Source organism: Athene cunicularia, assembly GCF_003259725.1.
Source record: "Athene cunicularia isolate RWA chromosome 3 unlocalized genomic scaffold, athCun1 chr3_part1, whole genome shotgun sequence".
In the NCBI taxonomy this organism is placed as follows: Eukaryota; Metazoa; Chordata; class Aves; order Strigiformes; family Strigidae; genus Athene; species Athene cunicularia.
This window is the reverse complement of record NW_020799097.1, coordinates 6,762,750-6,787,109: the sequence shown is the minus strand read 5'-3', so window position 1 is coordinate 6,787,109 and position 24,360 is coordinate 6,762,750. Positions and strand designations below refer to the sequence as shown.

Below are 24,360 nucleotides of genomic sequence, written 5' to 3'. Positions count from 1 at the left end.
GGGGGGGGGGGGGGGTGGGGGGGGTTTATATAGTCATTTTATATAGCGTTTCTTTCTTACCATAAGACAAGTGACAGATTTTTAGGTATCTATCCAGGCTGACAGCTGTCATGGTAATAAGGCTCCCACAGCCAAAGAAGAAACCAGCCCATCCATACCAGCGGCAGCCCATCCATCCAAACACCCAGCGGTGAGAAAAGAAGGAAATGATACTAAAGGGTTTTCCTACAACTTCAAAAGGAAAAAAGAACATCAGTTGACCAATAAAATCCATCACTGATACAACCACTCTTTTCCAGAAATGTAAACCCTCTCCTTTGCCCAAAGATACAGTAAAATTCTCTGCAGAGTGAAGAGAGTGCTTCAGGCACAACAGATGTGGTGACTTGAGTGCCCTCCGTCCACAGGACTAAGCCTAAGACAGCTGTAGCTGGATCCCATAGCATCTATGCTGTGGTAGGATGACCCAAGCCTGCAGAATGTCTGGAAATGTGCTTTACTGCAGACCACGTGAGCCAGAAGTAAACCCATACTCTGGTACTGAACATGTGCAGGCTCCTTGCTTTATGGAAACTTCAGAGTATGTGTTAAGTCCACATGTAAACACATGCCAGTATGTAAACAGTAGAGGTGATGAGTGAATCTGGGCTTGAAACAGGTACACATCTAGTTAGGCTACATCCCTATAATCCACTGAGTGTCTTCAAACACAAAATAAAGAAATTTGCCTTCAAAGAGGGCTTCTGCAAAACTATCAACGCCCAATAGCGAGATGCATACTGTGGTAAAGGGTTAGATTAGAAAGGAAGATGGTGCTATGGTTGTAGCATGGACTTGAGCTGCAGAAGTGGTTTCAGCTCCCGTCCATACCACACTCTTCCTCAGTGACTCTCAGCAAGTCATATTAAAAAGTTGTCAGCACCCCCAAACAGAAGGGAAATACCTAAGTATTTTGGAAACTCTATCTTAGTGGCACCTTAGCTCATTTCTCCAACTGTAAAAGTGGGTGGTGCCTTATGGAAGAAGTGAAGTTAGGTCATATGTTGTTCCATTCTCACCTTAAAACAGTTTAACATCATTCATTTTCTTTTTAAGTATCATGAAAATGAGAAAGTCTGAAAATTGTAATTTTCTAGTTGGAAATCTCCATTTCCTGATTTAATTTCTTTTGTCTCAAACTGAACACACAAAACACCCACCTTTAACGGATCTGAAATCTCAGAAAATTACAATCTAGGAACACCAGCATGTTTTCCAGATCCTTCATTTCTACTTACCAGACTGATCTGAAGGCATGGACAGTTCAACTGCAACATTCAAACATTAAATATTGAACTCCACCTTCCTGTGACCCTATTCCTTCCTGCACAAGAGTTTCCAGAGCACCTCAACGAGCTGAAAGCATCTCAGCTGCACTAGGCTAGTTTCTCCAGCTGAACCACACTGTCTGTAACGTCATGGCAGCTCAGTGAATTGATTTATAAAGAAGGCAAAAATGGGCTTGCAAACTGTAATTCCCACAAGGTAACCTATTCATAGAAGTCAAGACGAAAGTCTCTATTTTTTTGAAGCGGTCTGTAGAAAAATATTTTGGATTATCACCCAAAATATTCCATTTTAGATCAAACTGATGCAAAACTAAATATTGTTTTCATTCTTAACAGAAAACTAAAACATTTCTACCAAGACAAAATCTTGCAGAAAATGGCCTCTGCTTCATCTTCTATACCAAAAACACCATGACTGAAAATCCTTCAAAATGAGACTTAAGTTTAAACAAGGTATTTTGGGATTCTTTTCCTTTAGCTTCAGCCTGTAAGGAAAACTTTGTCTGAGCCTGAAGGTTGTGCTAAGGGCAATATATTATGCGCTTTTATCTGAGCAGAATAAATATACCTTAATTTTTAAGCAAAAGCTGACCCCAGTGATTAAGGTTTCAAGAAAAACATGAAATATGCTGAGTCAGCAACTTTATTCATGTAAATCATTGCCAGCTCTAAAAGCAAACACACTTATTTGCACAAAACCAAATTTCTGTCCAGCAGCACAGGACTCAGCATGGCATCAGTGTAAAATGTGCCTGCTGCAGTTTTGAACAAGTGGCTGGTGCCACCCTGTGGAAATCTTCAGGAAGCAGGGCCATGGCAAAACCCGTTTCTTGAACAGGGTACCAAGGCAAACGAGTGAAACATGAAGATTTTGGAAAAAGTCCCATCTTCCCATCCAGCAGACAGAACACATCACGTTTCTTGAGTCAACATCTTCAGTTAAAAAAAAAAAAAAAAAAAAAAAAAAAAAAAAAAATGGTTGTGCCAATCACCATTATTTTTAATTACAAAACTTAAACACACAGATTGAGATCCACATGGAAGGCAAGGTGACCAAGTGCTATGTTGGTGACAGACCTTAACAGAGAAACTAGCAGTCCTCCTGTTAAGAGGGCTCCCAAACAAGCTGTATTTTGCATGGTTGGTACATACATTTAATATGGTCAGGATATACCTGTTTACATTCCAAATATATAGCTGTGGAAATTCTCCTGGAACACTCCATCTCACTGGAGTGACTCTCATTGAAGCAGAAATATCAGTAGTAAAGAGGGCTGTCTCTTGCTGCTGGCAGAGAGAATGGCAGGACAGTAAAAATGAGTGAAAATAAGACATGAAATTACCTGAAATGCCCAGATCACACACTGCTAAATTAACAGTCATTATCTCAGCAGGTCTCAACTTCTTTTTTCGCTTTGAGGACATAAAAATAACATATCCATTTCCCAGAGTTGAAAGAATCCCTATAATAATGAAAAAAAAAAAAAAAAAAAAAAAAAAAAAAAAAAAGAAAAACATCAAATTAGAATTATCCTCAAAACCAACAATATCACATCTTCCTTGTGAAATTCTCATTATTTTCAGCCTGAACCTGTGGTCCCAAGGCTTTTACTCTGAAACATGATCATCTCATCCTCATTATGCAGCTCATAGAAGCATCTACTGCAGACGCCTCCCTCCCACAGCAAATGTTATTTTCACCTCTGTAGCAGCCTTCACCACCTGAGCCTGCACAACTGTCAACTGAATGTACAATAGAAATCCCATAATTCCTCTGTTCTGAACAACCCCATTTTTCTCACAAACATTTAAACATCGACAAGAATGAAATTCAGCTGTCTGTAGCCACAAGAACCCCAACCTCTGACCATTAAAATTATTTAATTTTAGTAAATACTATAAACAGAGGTTGAGAGATAAATTTCCAAAATAATGTAAATTAATATATCGAAAATTTTACAACACAAATCGATTTCAATCATAAGAAAGAAAAATTATAAAATAGATCTAATTTTAACTTCCAGCTGGAATACAGCGCATGAGGAAGGATCCTCTGCACGTTGTCTGACATCTTTTTTGTCTTATCAGCACCCAAGGACCCGCAGGGACCAATGCTGCAAGTGGTTAATCAGCCATGGAGCTAATCACACTGGTACCAAAAACTACAGGGGTTTCAGTTCCTTTAAAGAAAACTCTTTCTTCACTAACTTATGTTTGAAAGAGTTCAAGCCCAGAGGGAACGTTTTGCAGTGGCAACAGGATAGCACACAAGATCCCTTTCATGAAGCAAGAGTCACCCCCGAAGGTGAACACCCCGAGAGGACTGTGGCCCACTGGAGGCCTCACAACAGAGCAGAGGAGACAGGTGAGAAGGAGGGGGATGCAGAAGAAAAGAGTGAAGAGCAGAGTGGCAGAGACCCCAACCTCCTTCACGGCTGTTGCCTCACCAAAGGGACCTACAACAGCAAGAGGCAAAGGATGTTGAAATTCAGCCTCAGAAATGGGGAGGAAAGGTGCTTTCCTTAAGCGTTTTATGTTTGTCATCTTTATTTCTCACTATCCAAATCAGTAATTAGACATGAAGTTAAATGCCCCATGATGAGTCTGTTTTTCCCACAACAGTAACGGATGATTGATCTCCCTGTCTTTACCTCCACCCTGTTTCTATCTCCATGGTTTTTTATTTTCCTATCTCCTCCCCATCCCACTGTGGGGACTGTAAGCAAGTGGCTGCCCTGGGTGCTTGGCTACCAGCTAAGGCCAACCCTCCACAATACTATAAAAAAGTCGTAAATAGCATAACGTGCCTCTGTTGGTGAGGCAGCAATGTCACTCTTCGTGATGCCTTCCTACACATGGCTTTGGTTCTGCAAACTCATGTTTTGAAAAGACCCAGCAGCCCCCCAGTCTCACAGCAACATCACCCTGTCCAAATATTGTACCTTTGAACACCACATAATTTTCCTCAGTGTCTTCTGGAAGGCCAGATCTCAGAAATTAAATGTGTAATTATTTACTCTGTCCCATCAATGGAACAATCCCCTTGCAATGGTGCAACCTGGGAATATCCATGAGGCAGAGAGAAAAATGGTTCCCAGACTATTCTCAAGAAAGATGAGTAAACGTGGAACCAAAATTTTACCAAACTCAGGAGAAAAATATTTTGATTTTGAATTTTTCAGTAATAAATGCAACACTCATCTAATGGGAAACACTTCTTATTTTATACTTACAGTATTGCTTTCTATATTGTTTTAAAAAACAGGATAGAAGCTGGTTTATCACTGAATCTTAGGCTTTCTCAGGAAATTTGTTTTATCTTTGGTGAATGAAATTTAAAGAACATCCTATTCTTATGACTGAAAATTTAATGTGAATTATAAGTGCATACAAATATTCATGTGAATTATTTTCTTCTCTGCAGTTAAGTGAATGTATCTCAGTGCTGCTGAGCATTTTTCATACATCTTAATCCTTTTCTCTCTTAATGTCATTTTCTCTCTAGTGATATTTATGATATCTACAGTGCCAGCATTCAGTTTGAGACACCTTTCAAAAACACCCGACATTTTCCTGAATCTTTTTTAACTGACTGGTAGTCCAGAGAGATGTCTTCATCAGACAAGACCCTAAAGCAACTGCTCATTATTAATAGCAATGTTTCAGAGAACCCCAGACCACTGATGCCCTAATCCTACAGCTGGAAGGAGTCAAGTGATAATTTAAGTTGCCTTTTGTCTATATCTGCATCTGACAATTGCTTATCTGAATTCTTGTTTAACTCCTTGGTGACAGAATCTTTGTAATCTCCTTAGGTGAACGAGCTAATGCTTCTTTTTTTCTTTTATTAAAAAAGATTGCCCTAATACCTAGCTGAAGTCCTCACTGGTGCAGGCTCCCAGCTCTGCTAGGTGCTGGCAGGCTGCGTGCCTGGGCACAGCCCAGGGTTGGAAACAGGGGGAAAAAGACTTTTCAGATATAAGATAAAGTTTTTTTTCCAGGAGGAAGCACAAGTGTCCACAGCACCGTAACACTATTACATATACACAAACAGGGACCCAAGGATGCACTAACTAAAAAAGTGACACCTACAGAGAAAGAGCCAGGCTCATATACGTAACCTGCAGCGAAAGGTGAAAGTGTATAAAAGTAACAATCTGAACAAATAAGACTCCTTTCCTCCAATCTGTCAGCATTACTAAATCATCAGAGGGGAAAAAAGAAGGGGAAAAAAAAAAAAAAAAGAGATCGTTCCGAATTTTGTTTTCAATTAAGTTGTTTCATAACACACTGAGGAAGCATGCAGCAACAGTTTGCAAATCAATAGTTACTTTCCACAGGCTTTCAAAGGAGCTGACAGCCAGTGGGTCGCTGCTCAGTAGTTAGTCACCCTACCTGGCTGTGCAGTAAATCAATCAAGTCAGGGATGAAAAAACTAACAGGGGAAGTGACAAAGTAAAAAGAATTGGATTCTTACAACCATGTGTACTGTTTGATTTTTTTTTTTCCAGACAATTCAAAAAATACACGTGGAAATGAACTAGTTAGGACAAAAGATCACACATTTGCAGGGAATTCATCACAGATTGACCATGACACCTGGTCTTCTTCAAAGACAAAAATAAAGTATTTTTATATTTTCAAACTGCAATACTTCAGTTGTACAACCAGCCTGACCCTAAAGGCTCTGCTGAGTTTCCTAATAGAATCCCAGCCTTGTTTGCTCACTGGGCAGCTTCTTCCCCTTTTTCAAATCAATCTTGAACTCACTTGTGCCTTACATGCCTCAAGCACGAAAGATGCCCGATAGCAATCCCTACCTCTTGTCTTCCCACCTGTCCGCAGCTAGTCCCTCTCTCTGCTATCAGGATGTCCGCACAGGACATCCCCAAGCAGGGCCACCATTTCTTGGAAGGGATCTGCAAAGGAACGGGGACACAGTTCAGTGGCAGGAAGTGAAAATGGACAGGTTCGGTCTGAACCACAAGTTATAATAAAAAAAACATAGACATACCCTCACTGGGTACAGCAACAGAATGCTCCAGCTTGGTTTTCCGTCGTCTGCAAATTACACAAAGTAAATCTGCAACACTGCAGAGTTATCCCAAGACACAACTATACCCAAGAGCTATTTGAGCACGTAGTTTTTGCTTATGGTTTTGGATACCTGTGAGCTGTCATTAACTCATATAAAGCTGCCAATATAAAGCTCATATAAAGCTGCCAATTAAAGCAAATTTACAGCCTTAGCAAGACTGTTAGTGTGGAATTTGATGCCAGTGAACAGTTTCACAGAGCTAGGCTTCCTTCTCCACCACCTTAAGATCGACTATCTAGCACTGAAAGTCTCTGCATGGCAGTGCTTCTTGTTCCAACAGAAAAATGGATCCTCTGAACTGTCAGAATTCAGCTTAGTGGAAAGGGAAGTTTAGGATTATTTTTTTACTATACAGAAAGTTTAAAAAGCTATTCAGAGATTTACCTGGGTAGCACAAAGATTAATTTCCTTTTAAGCTGTCATATTTTTGCAAGCCCAAGGTATTATTGAAATGTCGCTATCCACCTAAACATGAATGTGTAGTAAAATACGGATCTGCACATCAACAGGAGCTAACAGTGACATCCCCAAGCCTCTAAGCTAAACCAGTCTTTTAAGGTACAACTCACATGAGAAACATTAGCCCAAAGCCTTTTTTTTGTTTGTTTTGGTTTGTTTTTTGTTGGTTTTTTTTTGTTAAGAGACATATTTAAAGGCTACTTTACCCCATCTATTCAGAAGCAGAGAAGATGACCTAACATTGCTCCTTCCACCAGTTTTATTTACTTCCCTCTCTTAGTGGCTGAGCTGTGAGGTGTAATTCTAGTTTATCCGTAAAAAGCACAACACTTTTCTTCACAAAAACCCCTATAAAAGCAGGGGGTTCTGTACTTCTCTCAGCCTCTGACAAATTAATATCCATTTCTGTATTATACACAGTGTCCAAAACGCTATTGTGCTGGTCTAGAAAACATGAACCCAGCTGCATTGCTGAAATGGCTGAGGGCACAACTGACCAGCATCTCAACAATGACTGCTTAAAATCGTTGCAAGCACTGCTAAAAGGAATTTAAAATATCTGTGCAGGATTCCAATGGTATCTTATGCTATAGAGGCAAGTCTAAGGAAGATGCAAATATGTCATTTACATATGCCTGTGAAAAGCATACTTGGCTCTATTGAAAGCTGCTACTGGACTGTGTAATAATAGTAAGTGTAAAGTGACTAACCAAGTAAAGTGCAATGCAAAACAAACACACACAAAAAATAAGTTAAACCCAGAACAAAATGTAAGATATGATATCTAGAGCTACACATATATACAGCAGAGATACATCTTGAACTTTCCTGGCTTGGGCCACTGGGTGCACCCAAGACAGGCTGTTTGATGTCCAGTCCACAACATCAGAAAGGTGGAAAACTTACTGATAAATCTCACTCATAAATCCAATATCAAAATGATTATCAGCCCTTTTTAAGCTATAATTTCAATCTCCTCACACTTCTCATGTAAGTCTGTGCCTTCATGGTTAGGTTTTGTTTTTTCACTGGAAATTTATTTTGGTTCCTTGACTTAATTTGATTATGTTTTCCAAGATGTTTCACACCTGGCAGGGGTATTTCTTTGGAACCAGATAAATCTACACTAAATACAGCCAATAACAAGTCAATACAGTGTACGCTGGAAGGATTCATTTCAGCTAATCAGATGTATTTCCTGGGATTAAAGCTAAATTTTCTTAACCAAGTGAAAAAATCCCCAAAGTGGGGGGTTGTTTTGGACAGTTTGCTGAAGACATCTGTCTGCATAGCAGCACAGAATTCTATATATGAAAAGCTAGGATACATACAAAACAGTGCATGAATACTGAGAACAGCTTCACCTTCCATCTCTACTGCTCTGAATTCACTTTTAGATAAAGACATAAGTAGAAGACAAACGAGAAATAGGTGTTATTCAAGCCCTTGTGAAACCTCCACTGCAGAAAAGATTAGATTACTTAGATCAGTCAGGGGAAAGGCAGTAAGAGAAAGTAGCAAGGAGGGATGTAAAATAGCAAATGAGAAACATGAAGGTAGGACTGAAAGATCTTTGTAATTTGTGAAGAACTGAAAGAACAAGGAAATGAATCAAAACCAAAATAAATGACAAGGAATACACTGTATACCCTATATTTGGCCTGGTGATGAGCTGTCTGACACCCAGAGTCCAGTTCAGTGTAGCAGTTACATGACTTTGGCTCAGTTACTGAGAAAAATAGCTGCTGAGCTGTGAGAAACTGCATAAACTAAAGCCATAAAACACTAGAAACCCTAAACCATAGAAAGAAGTGTAAGCATTGAGGCACCAGAAGCTCCAGTACTCGAGAGCAAAAATATTGACGCAAAAAAGATATAACCTTGCCCCCATCCCCAAAGCAAGGACAAGGACCAGTTTATTCCTAGAAGCCATGGACACTGCTGTTTCCCAGGTGAATGACAACTCTGTGGCATAGAAGACTTAAAGTCGAGATCAGTCCCAGTTACCATCTATGTGCACTAACAAATAAATAGCTGCACCTATTTTGCTTGCAAAGTCATTTTGCACATGGTAAAAGACTCCAAAACTAAAGGAAGGGGAGTGTGTTAGGCAGAAATCACTGTTAATATAATACGTGACAGAGGACAGCTGATGCCAGGAGCAGAGCAAGATTCAGATGAGCACATCCGAGGATGTTCTCTCTGCTGTGTAGGCACATGAGAGAGGTTTTGAAAACAGGCCATAAAACCCACATAGCATAATGGCAAAAGCCAGTTCCGGTCAAGAATGACTAAACTGCAAGCTAGTAACATATCAACCAAGAAAAACTGAGTATTTCTTCACTTTTTGCTGGAAGGTCTACTGCTAGCCACTTTTAGCTATGTGGAGCAGCACTGACTGTTGGCACTAACTGCTGACACCATATTTCTAACTCATTCTCTCCTCTCCCTCCCAGATTTTTCTTTCTAGTATGAAGGAATACATGATTACACAACTAAAGCACAGCAGCTTCTGCCTTCTTTGTGAGTGCCTACAAGGATTCAATGGCACAGTCATATTTCAAAGAGGAACTAAAGTTCATTACCAATTACGGTCAAATAAAACCCAGCTACAATGTCAGCTTCTCTAGAAAGCTTTGATGCGAAGGGGTCTTCCTTCTGGAGATAGTGTGGGAGGTACTCTTCCTGGGAGGACGTGTTGTGATCCGATGCCATCCCATTCATGTCCAGGTCAGTGTCTGAAAATCAAAAGTACAGAGTTTGCAATAAATCATGTCTGCCACCAGAAAATGTAAAGATGTTTTTGTTCATAACCAAGATGCAGCCTCCTGTCTTCATTTCTGTTCTACCAGCTTCCAGGGTATTTCAGGATCCAATTCAAAATTGCATAAAGCATCCTGCCATGATTTATTTCATGACTTACTTTATCCAAGAATGTCATTATTCATATGGCACTCACTACAGTAATCCATCTGAGCAGCATCTAGGTACCAGTGTGTTACAGCATTCAAGCCAGGGCCTCTGAAAGTGCCTTCCTTAAATACCTTAAGGAGTTTCCTATTTTCAGCTGGGTGTAAGAGTTACCCAAGACTGAGAAAAAAACAAGCAGGGCAATTGTTTATGTCTGACTAGCTTCATTGCTCAATGTGTTTAATGCATACTGAATTTGTTGTCTTTATCTATATGCACTGTTCTCATAATCCCAAGAAACTGAGAATTATCAGTAAGACAGTCCCGGCAATTTTTTCATATCCTGAGGGACACTATGTCTACAGATAGTAGCTCGGCACATTTTACAGTTAAGTGAAATATTACATCCATAAATTTTCCTTAGAGTTATTTAGGTGGTGGGTTCTAATGTAAATAACTTTACATGGTTATGGTTATAAAGAGTAATCGGCTATTACCGTTATGAAGAAGCAGCAGGAATATTAAATAATAGACCCATTTGGGAAATCTTGTTGAGTTTTCTTTCCGTTTCCTTTTGTATGGAAAAGGGCTACAGAGGTCAAATGTGCTAAGATCAATAAAGTGAACCCTGATATGGGAAAACTAGAATCTGGCAGACAGCCATGAAGGTTACCCCTCCAGGACAACCGAAGAAATGAAGTGAGGATCTCTAGCATAAACCAAAAACATTTCTGCAATGTTTAAAACCACCCAGCCAAGAGCTATTTGGAACATTCAGGTCACCCCAGTTCTTCTTGCCAGTGCTTTGTTGGGCAGAAGTGGCATGCAAGAACTTTGCATTTGACTTCTAGGGCTTCCGTCCTTTTTGCTGTGGGACCTGGGACAACTTGTGCAGCTCTAAGTTTCGCCCCCTCAGGAGTCCAGACTTGCAGGGAGAGTAAATGAGGAGAGAAAATGCTTCATTATTTTACCCATTTGCTATCTCTTCTGCATCTTAAAGGCAGTCTTCTTAATAACAGCCCTATTGGGCCAGAAATTTAGCAGATGACACCTGTTTACACCTAAAGTACCCATAAACCCCTCTCTGCTGTCTATCTAGCTTTGGAAAAAAGACCTTATATAAAGGAATCAGGTCATGGGGGCACATTGTCACTCTAGACATGGGAGAAGACAAAAGACATCCTAGGCATATGCTAAGTCTTTAAAGTTCAGCAGCTTCACTGCTTTTCTTTTCTTTTTTTCTTTTCTTTTTTTTTTTTTTTTACCTGATAAAGGAAAAAATAAGCAAAGGCCTATTAATTAAAAAAAAAAAATCTTAGGTGACTTCATGACCACTTTTCTCCTTCCACAGCCATAAAGAACAAGCACTTCAAATTGTTCACTGTTCCAGGCAGCAGAGCAACCATTTAGGTTTGGGTTGGGTGCCTGGACATGGTCTAAAGAATCCATCTTCTACAAAAGGGTGGACTAAGGCATGAATCTGGGAAACAGTCTGACTGATCATCCTCTCCATCCAATCATAGCCACAGGTCTTGATCCAAATTCCACCTGGCCTTTAGAAGGATTATGGCATTTTTCAGCCCGTGAGCTTGCACAGTCCTGCACCTCTCACATCGCTGCAGCATTTGAACCATGTGAGTGGGTGAAATGATGCAAAAGGACAAGCACATGGGACTGTCAGCACAATTTGGATTTGATATAAATACATATCAGAGTATTTAAGGACATGTTCCTTTCCTGAACCACACTAAAATCTCCCACTGAAATCAATATTATGTGGCTCACATGGACAATATTGTCCAGCTTACAGGTAGACAAAAAGAAAAGGAATTTGCAACTTCTGTATATGTTATGTCCAGCCAGAAGCCCAGTCATTGAGATTTTTAACCTGCCTTGGAAGCAAAGGTGCAGGTTTCCCAAGCAAATCACAGCTACGGGGCAGGAGGAAACCCTCTCTAATCAAACTGAATTGCCACAACATGGCAGATTTTGCTGCTCTGCTCAATATAAGTTGTTTACCTGATTGCAAAGGTTAATGGTATGACAGACTAGTCCTATCTGGTTGCTGAAAAAGAAAACTTATCTTCACTTTAAACCTAGAGAGGATATTGTTTCTCGAAAATTTTCATCAAAAAGAAAAGGGAGATTAATGTCTATCTTCCAAAAAGACACACAAGCCTTTCTCATTGTTTTAAATCATGTCTGGCAAATTAAGAATAAGTTTTAGATATAAGAAAATAAAAACTAAGTTTGTTTGATTTACACAAAAAATGTTACAGTGACATATAAAGCAGGATTTTAACAGCAGATTATGGCTTTAAAGGATTTTTATCATCCTGATTAGTCAGGAATTAATTGTGCCCCCCAAATGACGCTCTATTCAAGCATCCAGTCTCACTTTTAGAGTGTAAAAAACAGAAAGTGATGTAATTAACAAGGCAGACTATTTATTCCTCTCACAATTCCAAGTCAAGAAAAGTCACAATCCTGATAATCACCTAGTGCCTAATTGTTGGGTAAAAAAATTATGATGAAGGATAACTTTTAAAATATTAGGCAAAGCTTAGTAAATGTAGGGGATGTGCATTTTCTCACATGATTTTTTTCAGGAACAAAGTTTTGAACTGCTAACTCTGTTGGTTTTGTTTGTACATGTGCTTTTTAAGATACCACAATATTAAAAGCCTGATAAAAGTCATAAAGGTTCTGATCCACAGCTTCTGTAAATTAATGAGTTGGGGCAGGGACTATAAAATGTTATTTTAATATAAACGTCAGTAATCCATGCTTGCACCAGTCTTCATTGCTTGCAAATTCCTGTGAAATCCTAAAACATACTGGGAAGCTACAAAAAGGGAAGGTCTACTAACACAAATGATGCCTTCTTCCTCGTGGCTCAGATAAATATTGACACATACCGGCAAAATCTGAAGTCCTTAATCTAAATTAGTCAGAAAACAATCACTTCACTTAGGTTAGCTTGCCAAAAATGGATGTCAAACTGGTATGAAGTGGGGAGAATATTTTTGTAACTTTTCAGGCAAATGAAGGAAATATTGATACAAATAATTTTAAACAACAACAACAAAAATCTTAAAAAAAAAAAAAAAAAGGCGTGTTGTAGCTCAGAGACAAAAGTTACTTAGTATGAGAAAGAGAGGTATGTAGTATGTGTCATAGGAACTGTGGAAACTGAGATACAATCGGATGCTGCAGAGATTCCTTTGTGAAAGTTACTGCGACAGCGGTGCTTTAATGTCCTTGACAAGAGAGCACAAGGAATGAAATATTATATTCAATGTCATGGACCACATGTAAGTGTTATAATTATTTGTAGAAGCAGATGAATTTACCAAGGGATACATGGTAGCATGAAACAGATGTCTGTGGACCCAGTGACACCTCGTAGAAAGAATTAGTAGATCTCATTTTAAAATAATGAGCACAGCTAGAGGGATAACATTTCAAGTATGTTAATTAAGAATATAACCTCATATCCTCTCATGATATGTTAAAAACAATAAAACTATGTGTAATTTTATCTGAGTCAGTAAAAGACAAAAGTTAAAAGGATACATTAGTGCCAGATTGTTATCTTTTAAGAGAAAAAGAGGAAATTATCTTTTTCTTTAATTTGTCCAGTGACATCTATTTCTCAGAGTCTCCACAAATTTAGCCAGCTCTCAGTGTCTGCTGGATCCCAATTCATACAGTCAAGTGTAATTTTTATTCTAAATGTCCCTTGTGTATTTTGCACAGCCCATCTCAAAAGCATGGGCTGCGGAATGCATAGGCAAAGGTCCCCAGTGAGCATTGACTTCATCCTCCTACACCCATCCCGGCTGCTCTGCTGATAACACAGACCACAAGTTCAACACACCCAGGAACAAACACTCCTTCACTCTTTAAATACCTGCTTCCCGGCACTAATTTTTCTCCGGTTTGATGATGACTGTCAAAAATAATTTCTGTGACACACATCCTTAACCAAGTATCTCCTAACAGTCCAGCTAGCTGCTGTATTTGGGTATGTAAAGAACAGTGACCAGAAAACTTATCTCAAAAAAACACAGAATACACCCTTTTCTTTTTTTTTTTTTCTTATTTTATTCTTTTTTTCTTTCCTCCTATGTAGTAAAATAGATTTTCTTAAGAAAGAAGGTCTTGATTTAATCTCTGTTTAGGGCCAAAGTCTGAAGATTCAAGCTATGGACTGGGAATACGTTTTTTGTCCTTAGTAGACTTGTTTACCCACCAGGCTACTGGTTATTCTGGGGTAGATTCTCTCACACGTGTTGAAGAATCACCACTTTGAATTCAGTAAATTAAAAGTTTAAACTAACATTTTCTAAATTTCAGGTGCACACTGTGCTTCATGACATCAGACTGCTTGCTTTAGTGCTAATAACAACAGAAATCAGTTAAATTATAATGTTTTATATTTCTCCTATAAAAAAAAAAAGAATCAGAGAGCTTTTGGAACATCAACTTTTTGGATGCTGATTCAAGGAAAATTCTTCACGTTTACCCTTCACAGAAGATCTGCCCAATCAGCCTAATGCGACATCACATAGCAACACTGGCAGGGCACAGATACGGGAAAAGCTACACTTAGATGTATATGGCCCCCAACTTGGGCTAAACACCCTGCTGAGAGGTGAAATCTAAATTTTTTATTAAAGCCCTAGTTAGGTGTTTTTGTTTCCTTTCAGTCTTAAAAGTATGAAATGACTTATTACTGAGTTTTGATACAATGCAATAATTATAAAAAAAAATGGGACAATAATAAGTTCACAAATAGTTATGTGAGTGTCTGCATCTACTTTTGCATTAGCAAGCAGTGAAGACCTACAGCAGTGGATCTGTAGAGCAAAACAGATTTGTTGAAAACAGATTTTGTTGAGGACCTTCATTTTTCCAAGACTGTACACTTTTTGAGCACTAGCACTCAGAAAAAGAAAAAAGGAAAAAAAAAAAATGCAAATATATGAAAATATTATAAAAGTGAATGATAAGACAAGCCTTTTTAAAACTGAATCGATTCTGATTAATAAGCATAGATAAAACCCCAAGATCTCAAAAGATGTTTTGCAACATAGGTACTTCTTCTAGCATGGTTGGCACACTTAGACAAGCAGTGGAAAATAAATGAACTGTCAAGGACTGCTTTCTTCTTGCTCCGTCTCAAGACCAAAATATTCTACTTTGCAGTAGGTCTCTAATGACCAAAGCGTGGGAACAGAGAGCACTACACCACAGCCTACCATCTAACTCATCTACAGATCACCTTTCCAGCACACCCCCTGCTGAAAGGCCCCCAATGCTTGTGAAAACAGATTTAAAACCATAACAAAAGAAACTAATCTGTTCATTCCTACTAGAAATGGACTCGTGCTTATTCCTGTGCTGCAGACATTCATATTTAATTAATACAAACAATTCCACTTTTAAATAATATATCCTTTAAAATGGAACCATTTCACTAGAGCTAACCTTGAGAGATCCAAAATCCCAACTCAGACACTATAAAAACAGCAATATCAAGCCTCAAATTTTCTGAGACTTTAAAAAAAAAAAAAAAAAAGGCAATTTGAGGATTTTTTTGTTTGGCTTAATCAATGCAGTTTTGCCAGCCCTACATCAGTTTTTCTTCCTCATCTCCTGCTGGGGTATTTCACCACATCCTTTGCAGCTTAGCCAGGCTCTTCTTACCCTGAGGAAGGCAAGGTCATGTCATCCTCACCTCTTCCAGGAAAAAGCAGATCACAGAGTAGTAGCAATCTTCCTGATCCCTTCTTCCTATAGGGAGGACACTGAAGGAGGGGGTAGAAATAATTCAGTTGTTCCTGCAGAGCACTGATCACCTGATGTTTTTCCTAAGGTTTGGACAAATTCAGGGAATTTGCCCCTGGGGCTGCCAAAGCAGGACATTTTTACAAGAGGTGAATGACAGCAACCAGAATGGACCTGAACATTACCTGTCATTTGGATGTGATGTTGGGGGATATGGTGTAGGGCTGATGGTTGGACTCGATGATCCCAAGGGTCTTTTCCAACCTGAATGATTCTGTGATTTATCAAGCACTGACATACGGTTTCAGGGTACTGTAGACCCCTTCGTGGCTGGCACACTGCAGACACAGCACAAGACTTTCCATGCCCCAAGCAAACACCAGCCTGTGAGCTTAAGATCGCATCTGCCTCTACAACATCATCTGGAGAAGACAAGAGCTTTACGGCAGCCACTACCTGAGCAGCTGCAAACCACTGATGCAATCTGTCCAGGTTGTGGTTTTGTTCATCTATGATTTTGTCACTGTCCATCTTTTCCACCCTAGTACACCTGTTTTCCCATCTTCTGAAGGAGATTCTTACAGCCCCCTACCCTCTCAAGGAAGCAGAAAAGTCTGGAGGACCAAGCACAGACTAACCCCCTGGGTCCTTCAGTCTTATCCCTTCTTCTACTTGATGAGCAATTTTTAGCAAATTGCTAAACCTCTTCCCCCAGAAGGAAAACAGAACGAATTTGTATCCACAGCCGAGGTGGGCCAATGGGTTAATGTGTGCTGGTGTAATGGCTCTCAAGTGATACAAGCAAGGATAATGTGTTCTGCTGTTTTGGAAAATTATTATAAACCACAAGCTCTCCTAAGAGATGTAAAGGCATGCAATGCTTTTATGAAGTAAGAATGAACTTAATAGCTCCTGTAACAACAGACTATGATTTTGCAGGTGATGTCATATTTGGAGACCTGAAGCTGTGTTTCTCCCCAGGATAGCATCTTTGGAGGACAACTGATTTATTTACAATAAGAGGATCAAAACTGAAATTTCAGGTTCATCTCAGCAGCCTGTTACATTTTCAATTTTTGATTTGAAAAATCACAAACATTATGCTTTCAAAGTTTGTATTTATACCCTTAGTCCTCGGTGTCCAAAGGGCACATAACACTCACAAGCCTGAAGTCATCTGAATTTTACAGTTTATTTGTGGGTTTGTTTTCCCCTAGCTCAACGAAACAACAAATAATGCTTTCTGTGGTATAATATCTGCCAATATGCTTGACAGCAGTCAGATATATGTTTGTGTCCAGGAGCAGAATCTGATGGTGCTGGGACATGCAAATCATGGAAAATTTCCTTCTTCCGAAAACCGCAGTACGTTTGAGCAGGATGGGTAGAGAAGAAGCCTTCACAACTGTCACCTCTGATTAGGAAGGTAAATCCCTTAACTGTTCATTCTGGCTGCTAATAAAACCCCCTGCATTTAGTTTCCAAGAGGCCAGAACCATGATGCTCAATGATAATTTTGGAAGATTGGGTGTTATTTCCAGGAGAGCCAATTCAGTGGTGGCTGGGACTTTATACCCTGCAGAAGGCAGACACCGAGAAATGAAATTGTGGTATGCAATCATTATGATCCTTATGATTGAAAAACAGGCTGGAGAGAGTATCAGGCAAACACGTACTCCTTATCTGATTTCATAGCAGGATAAATTCGGGTTATGTTGTTACAGATGATTGTCCAGCCTATACTTAACAATGGAAATTTCACAGCCTCCCTAGGTAATTTTTTTCCTAAGGTTAATTACAATTCTCAAAATTAGTAACTTGAGACCACCCACTTCTTAAAAACTCACACTGTTCAATCAGAGACCCATTTTACCCCCAAATCCTTAATACCTGATATAGGTAGATCCTTTGGGAGGAATAATATTAGGGATTAATTTCAGTATTTTAGGAATGTAATTAGTGTAGATTCAATAATGTGCTGAATTCAGCCTTGATAAAAGACTTGCTGATGGAAAAAGGATTATGAACAGGGCTGTGCACAAGGAAGGACAATTCAAGTGGCTTGAACAGATAACAGATGTCAAGAAGTGCACTTGTATGTTGACTAGTGTCACTGCTTCGGCAAGAATTGGTCAAAGGCCAAAAAAATTGAAAGTCATTATGACACCAAAAAAATAGAAAGTCATCATAATATTATACCACAAAATATAAATTAATTGCAAGAGATCTAGTTGCAGGAAGGTGAGAGGAAAGCAATAAGAGAAATTCAGAAGAACCTGAGTTCAAACTCAAGCATTATTTTATCTGGAGAATAGAGGGTGTTTGAGAAGCACTGAGAGAAATTATTTGGGAACGAAAATTAAAAAGAAGAGCCATGTAAATGTTCGATAAACAACACCACAGATTTCCTCCTTCTTGGGTTTTAGTTCAGAAAATCACCCTAACTGCAGAGCATCGTACACACCAAGACCGCAACCACACGCTCCACAGCACCTAGTGCCCGAGCCGGTGCCCACAGCAGAGGGACATTTGCAGTGCCCTCCTCAAAGGGCAGCGGAAGGCAACACCCAAAACACATTCACAGCTTGCTCGAGAACACATTATACCTATACCAGGGGCCCTGCTTAGATTAAAAAATTCATCTCCAAATTCGAGACCTCATTACACAGTTCTTCAACTTCAAGAACCAGCATTATGAGGAGGAGAAAACCTGTGTTCCCACTGTACCCCCAGGGAGCCCTCGGGCACACCAGAATTTCCTCACATCCATGTTTGAGTTCACCCTGCTTACTCATTTCAGAGCACACACTCCTGCTCTTGTCTGGGGCAGACAGGACTATATTTTCTTGCAATAGCTTTCCTGGGAGTCCTGGTGGTGAGCAGATCTTCAGTTGCGTGTGAACTTGCTGCAGCTGAGTAATGCTGGCTTATATGTGCCAAATACCTGGCTCTACACCTCTCCTAATCTTGCAGAGGGAACCTGGGTGTCTCTGTAGACCTCAGCAAAACTAACAAAAAAACCCCGGAGCAAACATTTCACAGGATCTGAAGAGGCTGCAGAAGTTTTATTGAATATTTCTCTGGTACCTACAGCACAGCAGTCATAAAAGAGGTTTCACACTCCTGCTTTCCTGCGGTGGATTTGAGAAAATAGCATTCGCCATTCAAATACGGGAGCTACATTATCAACAGAGACTGTCTAGAAGGAAAGGAAAAGTAGTAGCAGTCAAGGCATGATTCAGAGGTGACAAAAACAGGGCTAAGTAATGCAGAAAGTATCGTTTTAACCAAGAAAACAGCGCCCCAGAGAACAAGCAACAAGGAAAAGCTGCGACAACAAGATCAGCTAAAGAGGAACGGAAAGGCAATTCCAGTTTACAAGATACAGCACCTGTAATTTTGGGTTTGGCTCCTGGAACACTTCTGGGTGGAGGTTTCCTATCACAGAGACAATCATATTCCTCCGCTTCGACACTGCTCTCCCTTTGCCCATTAAACAAGTGTCCTGGAGACACACAAAACCCTGATCCCGTCCCAAGGAGCAACAGTGGCTTCCTGGCAGACCAGCATATGAAATCTCATCTGCTCCTTTCTCATGTAAAACAATAAGGCCTGAAGTAAATACATACATAACTATTTTCCAGCTCATAAACTTAATTAGAGTGGCTTAGTGATTTACGTGCAGTCATATAGTGAGTCAGAGACTGGGAATGTAACTGGGAAATGCTGACTCCCTTTCCCTCTCTCTCTCTGCTGGATCTCTCTCCTCCTAGTACAGATTGAGACTGATATTAAAATTTTCCTTTTGCTGCCTGTTTGCTGCTGAAGATGTAGTTCAGCACTGCAAACTTGGGTGCAGCCAGGCACACAGAGAAATGTCTGCATCTAGCTCAAAGAAAAACTCTCTAACTGCACACAAACACTAACATTTGCTGATGCCTGACTCTCAGATGAGTATTTCACTGCTAATTTGCAATTAAATGCAGTTTAAAGTTCTGCTATTTACAAATAGCTGTTTTTTTCTTTGGTGAAAAGTGCCACAAGGGTGCTGACTACAGTTTTACACCTCCAGGCAATCGCCTTCTCTCTATGAACAAGCAAAGCTGTGAGGAAGGCACCTGAACACAGTTTCTGCAAATACTTGCTCTCTTGCTGTAAGGGAGTATTTTGGGACATTCGTTTTAATTTCTTACTTTGACATTAACTAATAACCAGTATCAAATCAATACCGATCAAATAATCAGTATCAAATCAATCAATATTTTAGGCTCTAAAGGCACAAATAATGAGTTCTTTTCCGAATTCAATCTATAACAAAGATAATGCCAGATTTGTATAGACCTCCAAAAAGACCAGAGGAAACACCAGTCCAAAAGGACAATATTTATCAAAATGCCATTACACTGCTCAGGCGTGTTACATCATTAAATCATCCCTGGTTATATCACACATGTCTAGAGACCCTAATGCCCTCAGAAAGGGTGGAGGAGACAAAACTCTGTGCAAACGTTAAATATCAAAACTTTCAGAAAATTTTTCTTACTTTATCAGATACCTTTCAGAAGGCTACACCCTAAAACATTTTTCCTACGACAAAACAGTTTATTCCACAGGAATGAGGAGAAACATAGAACGGCAATCAAGATTCTATGTGAAACTAAGTATTAATGAAGCTAATATGAAGATGGACCTAAATTAAGAATACAGGAAAATGCATAGTGCAAGCACATACGCATTCAATGTTGTCCCTGCATTTTTTGCATGTACACACCTGGACTTTCAGCAACTTATGAGAACAGGAGGAGAAAAAGGACGTACCTTATTTGTGAACTCCGTATAGAGCATCCCCCTAGAGCTCCACAGCTGCTTTTATTTCAACATCCGGATCAGAGCAATCTCTGAAAGCCTGAATCCACAGTGGTCTTGGCGTGTCAATTTTTAGAATTCAAGAGAGAGGGGGGAAAATCTTGCTGTTCATCAGTAAAAGGTGCTCTCTCTCTCTCCTTCCACCCCTTCCCAACCCAGGCTCCCAGCCTCTGGATGCTGTGCTGATCCTCCTTCTCTTCCTCTGCCCAGCGATGCTGCTGTCGATCATACACTTTACCCCATGAAAATCACTGTCCGGAGCATCCTGCCCTTGTGTCCGTGCCTATCAGGTTTCCAAAGAAGCAGCGACACCTCAGAGAGAGACCCTGGGAGCGTACCACTGGCGGGGGAAGGGGCGTAAGCCAGACCCAGCTGAATTCTGTCAAACCACATGTCACATACTGCTGGATCCCTCCTGCCAGCACAGCTGTAATCCTGTTTATCACCCACACCACAAAAGAGAGAATGCTTTTAAACTTGAAGGTTTATGTGTTTTTTCTCATCAAGTGATTCTTACTTTCTGCTAAGAGAGGAAAAATATCTGCAGTCTTAAAAGGAGCTTTCACAGGGTTAATACTGGTATTTTATTTCACTCATGTTCACCAGCACCACCAGTCACTTACAAAACTGGGTTGGATAGTAAGACATGTATGTAAATCATCATCACTACACTGAACCCAGTAAATCTTTATATCAACTAACTGAAGACCTGACTTTCACTCCCCACTACAGTAAAATCAAATTTAAAGCCTACAAAAAAAAAAAAAGTTTGCAAAGGTGAAATAGAGGAATTAATCCCTGATTTTTCCTCATCAAGGCAGATTTCTGAGCGTGTACAGCTCTGCCCCACAGAATCAGTTTGCTTTCATTAGCTGCCTGGTCAAGAAGCACTTTCCTGGGTAACACAGCTAAATGAGTCCGCGCTGAGATATGGAAAGTATATCGTAGTGAACATTCTTAGTTGCTTTATAACCAGAGACTAACCCTGTCACCTTTCTGCCAGGGGCTATAAATTAAGAGACTGCAGAAGTCACTGACAGATTTTTATATATAACAACTTCACGTGACTTTTTAATACCAAAGATCAATACAGACTATGATACTTTTTTTACATCATTTAAAAAAAAAAAAATCATAATTAATTTTATCATTATCTTTCTATACTTGCCAAGAGGTGAAATGATTGTATTTTACAAGTAAAAGAGAAAAAAGGATTCTACCCTACAATGCTAAAAGATAAGAGGAAGCAAATGATTTCCAGATCTATGGAGATTCTGAGCCAGGGCAGACTCTTATAGTAAGGCTGAATATCTTTCTCTGATGGTTACATAAAAAAGAAAAGCAGCATGTTTTCTCCTTTCCTAATGAAGAGATCGGGAGTAGCCCAATTTTTGGTTACAGGCTGGCCCTGGTTAGTTCACCCGGCAGCCTTCCATGTCATACACACAGACCCTTCAGCCCATAAGCACAGTATATAAAGGCAGGAATCATGAAACTCCAGAAAGTAACTTCCTAACTGACCCAAAATCTATGCTACACTATCAAAAACCTTGCGTGGCAAGTGACTTCTGGACAGATCACTACAGAATTAACAGGAACACAGTGCTTTCTGCTCAATTGACTTGAAGCTGTTTTGCAGAAAACGTGCATCGGTAATGCCATCTTTTATTTACAGGGTGAAGAATGCTGTTCTTCCAAATAGAAAATTCCTTCCAGATAAGATTTTCTGTATTCCAAACAGTCAGTGTGTTCCAAAACAGCTGTAGACATCAGAAAGCTCTTGAGACGTGAAGCTCCAGCCCCTCCAAAACTGCTCCAGCACTGCTACCCTACAAACCTCAAGAGAAGACAACCAAGGTAAGTGTTCTACAGGTGGTAAGTCCTGATAACAGACACTACATGGTGTCCCTGTTCTCCTCACTTCCACATTTTTTCAACATGGAGAACAGTGGTAAACAGCAGCACTTAGTGAGGGTATAACACAAGAGGGTCAGGACTTGGAAGGGCCAAAGAAGAATGGGTGAAAAAGAGGAAAAGAGAAAGATGGGTGTAATTTATAGCATCACCGAGAGCCTTTGGTGCTAGGAGACAGCAGTACCCAAAGAACTGGACTTTCAGGGCTTTCACTGGTACATCTGACCTATAACATCATTTTTTAAGGAAGGCTATATTATTTGCTACAGAGTGAAATAATAGTATATGTAAAGTATAAATTGAACTCATTTTGAGGCATGTCACTTATCTCCAGGAAAGAGTTTGCTTTCTCTAATTGCAGAAATCATGGCAAACAACTTATGAAAGGCAGCAGTGGAAGAAAATTGAGTTTATTCCTCACTTTATTGTGGGTAGTGGTGGTGATATGTCACTGTTAGTTACAGACAACTGAGCTCAAGTCCTCCTCTTAGCCAACATCTTAACTGGTCTTGACGTGCTTTGCTTGTTCTAGCAGCAAAGTAGTCAGGTGACTAAACTCTTACCAGCAAAATAAAATGGTCAGATGGTTATTTTTTTAACCATAGTCTTGTTCAGTAGCTTTAAAACTTGGACTTCTTTGTATTTATTAAGGTTTAGTTGTATCATATATGGGAAAAGTCCAGCAAAGAACCATATGTGAGTGAAAATCCTACCATAGTATAGGATCACAGATCCCTCGAAAAGAAACTCACCAACAAACAACAGTATAAAACTATCCCCAAGCAAACCACAAAACTGAAGAGTATCAGAATAAGAAGCTATTGCCATCAACAGTGACACTGGCAACTTGGGGCACTGACATTTTGCCACGACAGCCCTCAGCCACAGGAAATCACAGGAAACCTCGAGGGTGGGAAAGTAGCTTGGAGAAGAGGGACAGCAAGAGAATTGAAGAGAACCAACAAGCTGCTGGCCTTCCCAAGCTTGGGAGAATTCAGGTGGTATGTACCTTCCATGTCAAGACTGTCATAAATACAGAAATGGAAGCCAAGGGTGAACATGTTTAGAAGAACACAAAAATCAATATGTAATTGAGGGGGGTTTTAGGAAAAAAAGGTGCAGAAGAAAAAAAAAGTACAGGGGGAAAAAATATCTTTTGTCCTACAAGTTCATTCATAGATTTTTTTTCCTGTTTCTAAAGCAGACTTTTAACACATTATTGTTTAATACAAAAGCCAAAAAAAAAAAAAATAGAATGGCTGCACTTCAGTTACTGGTGATGACAGCACTGTAACGTATCTTTTCAACAAACAACATGAAGCACAATGAAGCCTCATGTTACCTTCATCATTTGCACTACTAAGCAGTATTCTTGGTGCAGCAGGTAGAACATCAAAGCAAACATGGTCATGGGCCAGCTGGAGGCTGTTAAATATTCAGTATGCTTATTCTCATGGTTGTACAAAAAATTTGTTGCTTGATGCTTAATGTCACACTGATCAACTGAGATAAAACTTAAGTAACTCTCTGTTCTGCTTATGCAGTTTCAGCTTGGCTACACACAGTGTCTTAAAAGAGGGAAATTTGAGTGCGGGAGCCTTACGCATCAGTATGTGTCCACTCAAATTACTCCCATGGCACTCGCACTCTCACATTAAGAAATAAATGCCAGGACCCATTAGAGGGCAAGGCTGTGCAAAACTCCAAGTCATACATCATGATGTGTGACAGAATTAATTAATACAATGCCAGTGCAAAGCTTCAATCACAGAAAACTTCAGTAATGGTGGGTGCCATCCCCTCCTCGGGCCTCATTTTCTAGCTGCCAAAATATGTTAACTGTGTTATTGACTATGCTAAATCTATTAGCACCATTTTGAATCATATTTTAAATATTAATGCTGGGATAAGATTTGCCAAGTAATTTGCACATGCCCAGGCCTTTCCTGCTGGCATGTTATGGTAAGAGTCAGTCAGACGATCAGCATTGTC

The 24,360-nt window shown here is 39.7% G+C and overlaps 1 protein-coding gene across 3 annotated transcripts in view; it reads right to left on the bottom strand.

Moving 5' to 3' along the window:
• The window catches only part of LOC113478690 (opsin-5-like), a 29,818-nt gene extending 9,080 nt beyond the window's left edge, over positions 1–20,738 (bottom strand). For 2 of the 3 annotated variants that reach the window (XR_003398114.1, XM_026846099.1), the window contains exons 1-4: positions 20,407–20,738; positions 9,471–9,623; positions 2,672–2,791; positions 61–231 (exon numbers count right to left, since the gene is read on the bottom strand). Coding sequence is in view for 2 of the 3 variants with exons in the window: in XM_026846099.1 (XP_026701900.1) it covers positions 61–231; positions 2,672–2,791; positions 9,471–9,609 (430 nt within the window). In the remaining variant the exon portion in view is untranslated. Of the gene's footprint in view, positions 1–60; positions 232–2,671; positions 2,792–6,148; positions 6,248–9,470; positions 9,624–20,406 lie in introns of those variants that run through there. The other variant, XM_026846100.1, reaches the window with a different exon arrangement.
• Positions 20,739–24,360: the final 3,622 nt, after the last annotated feature.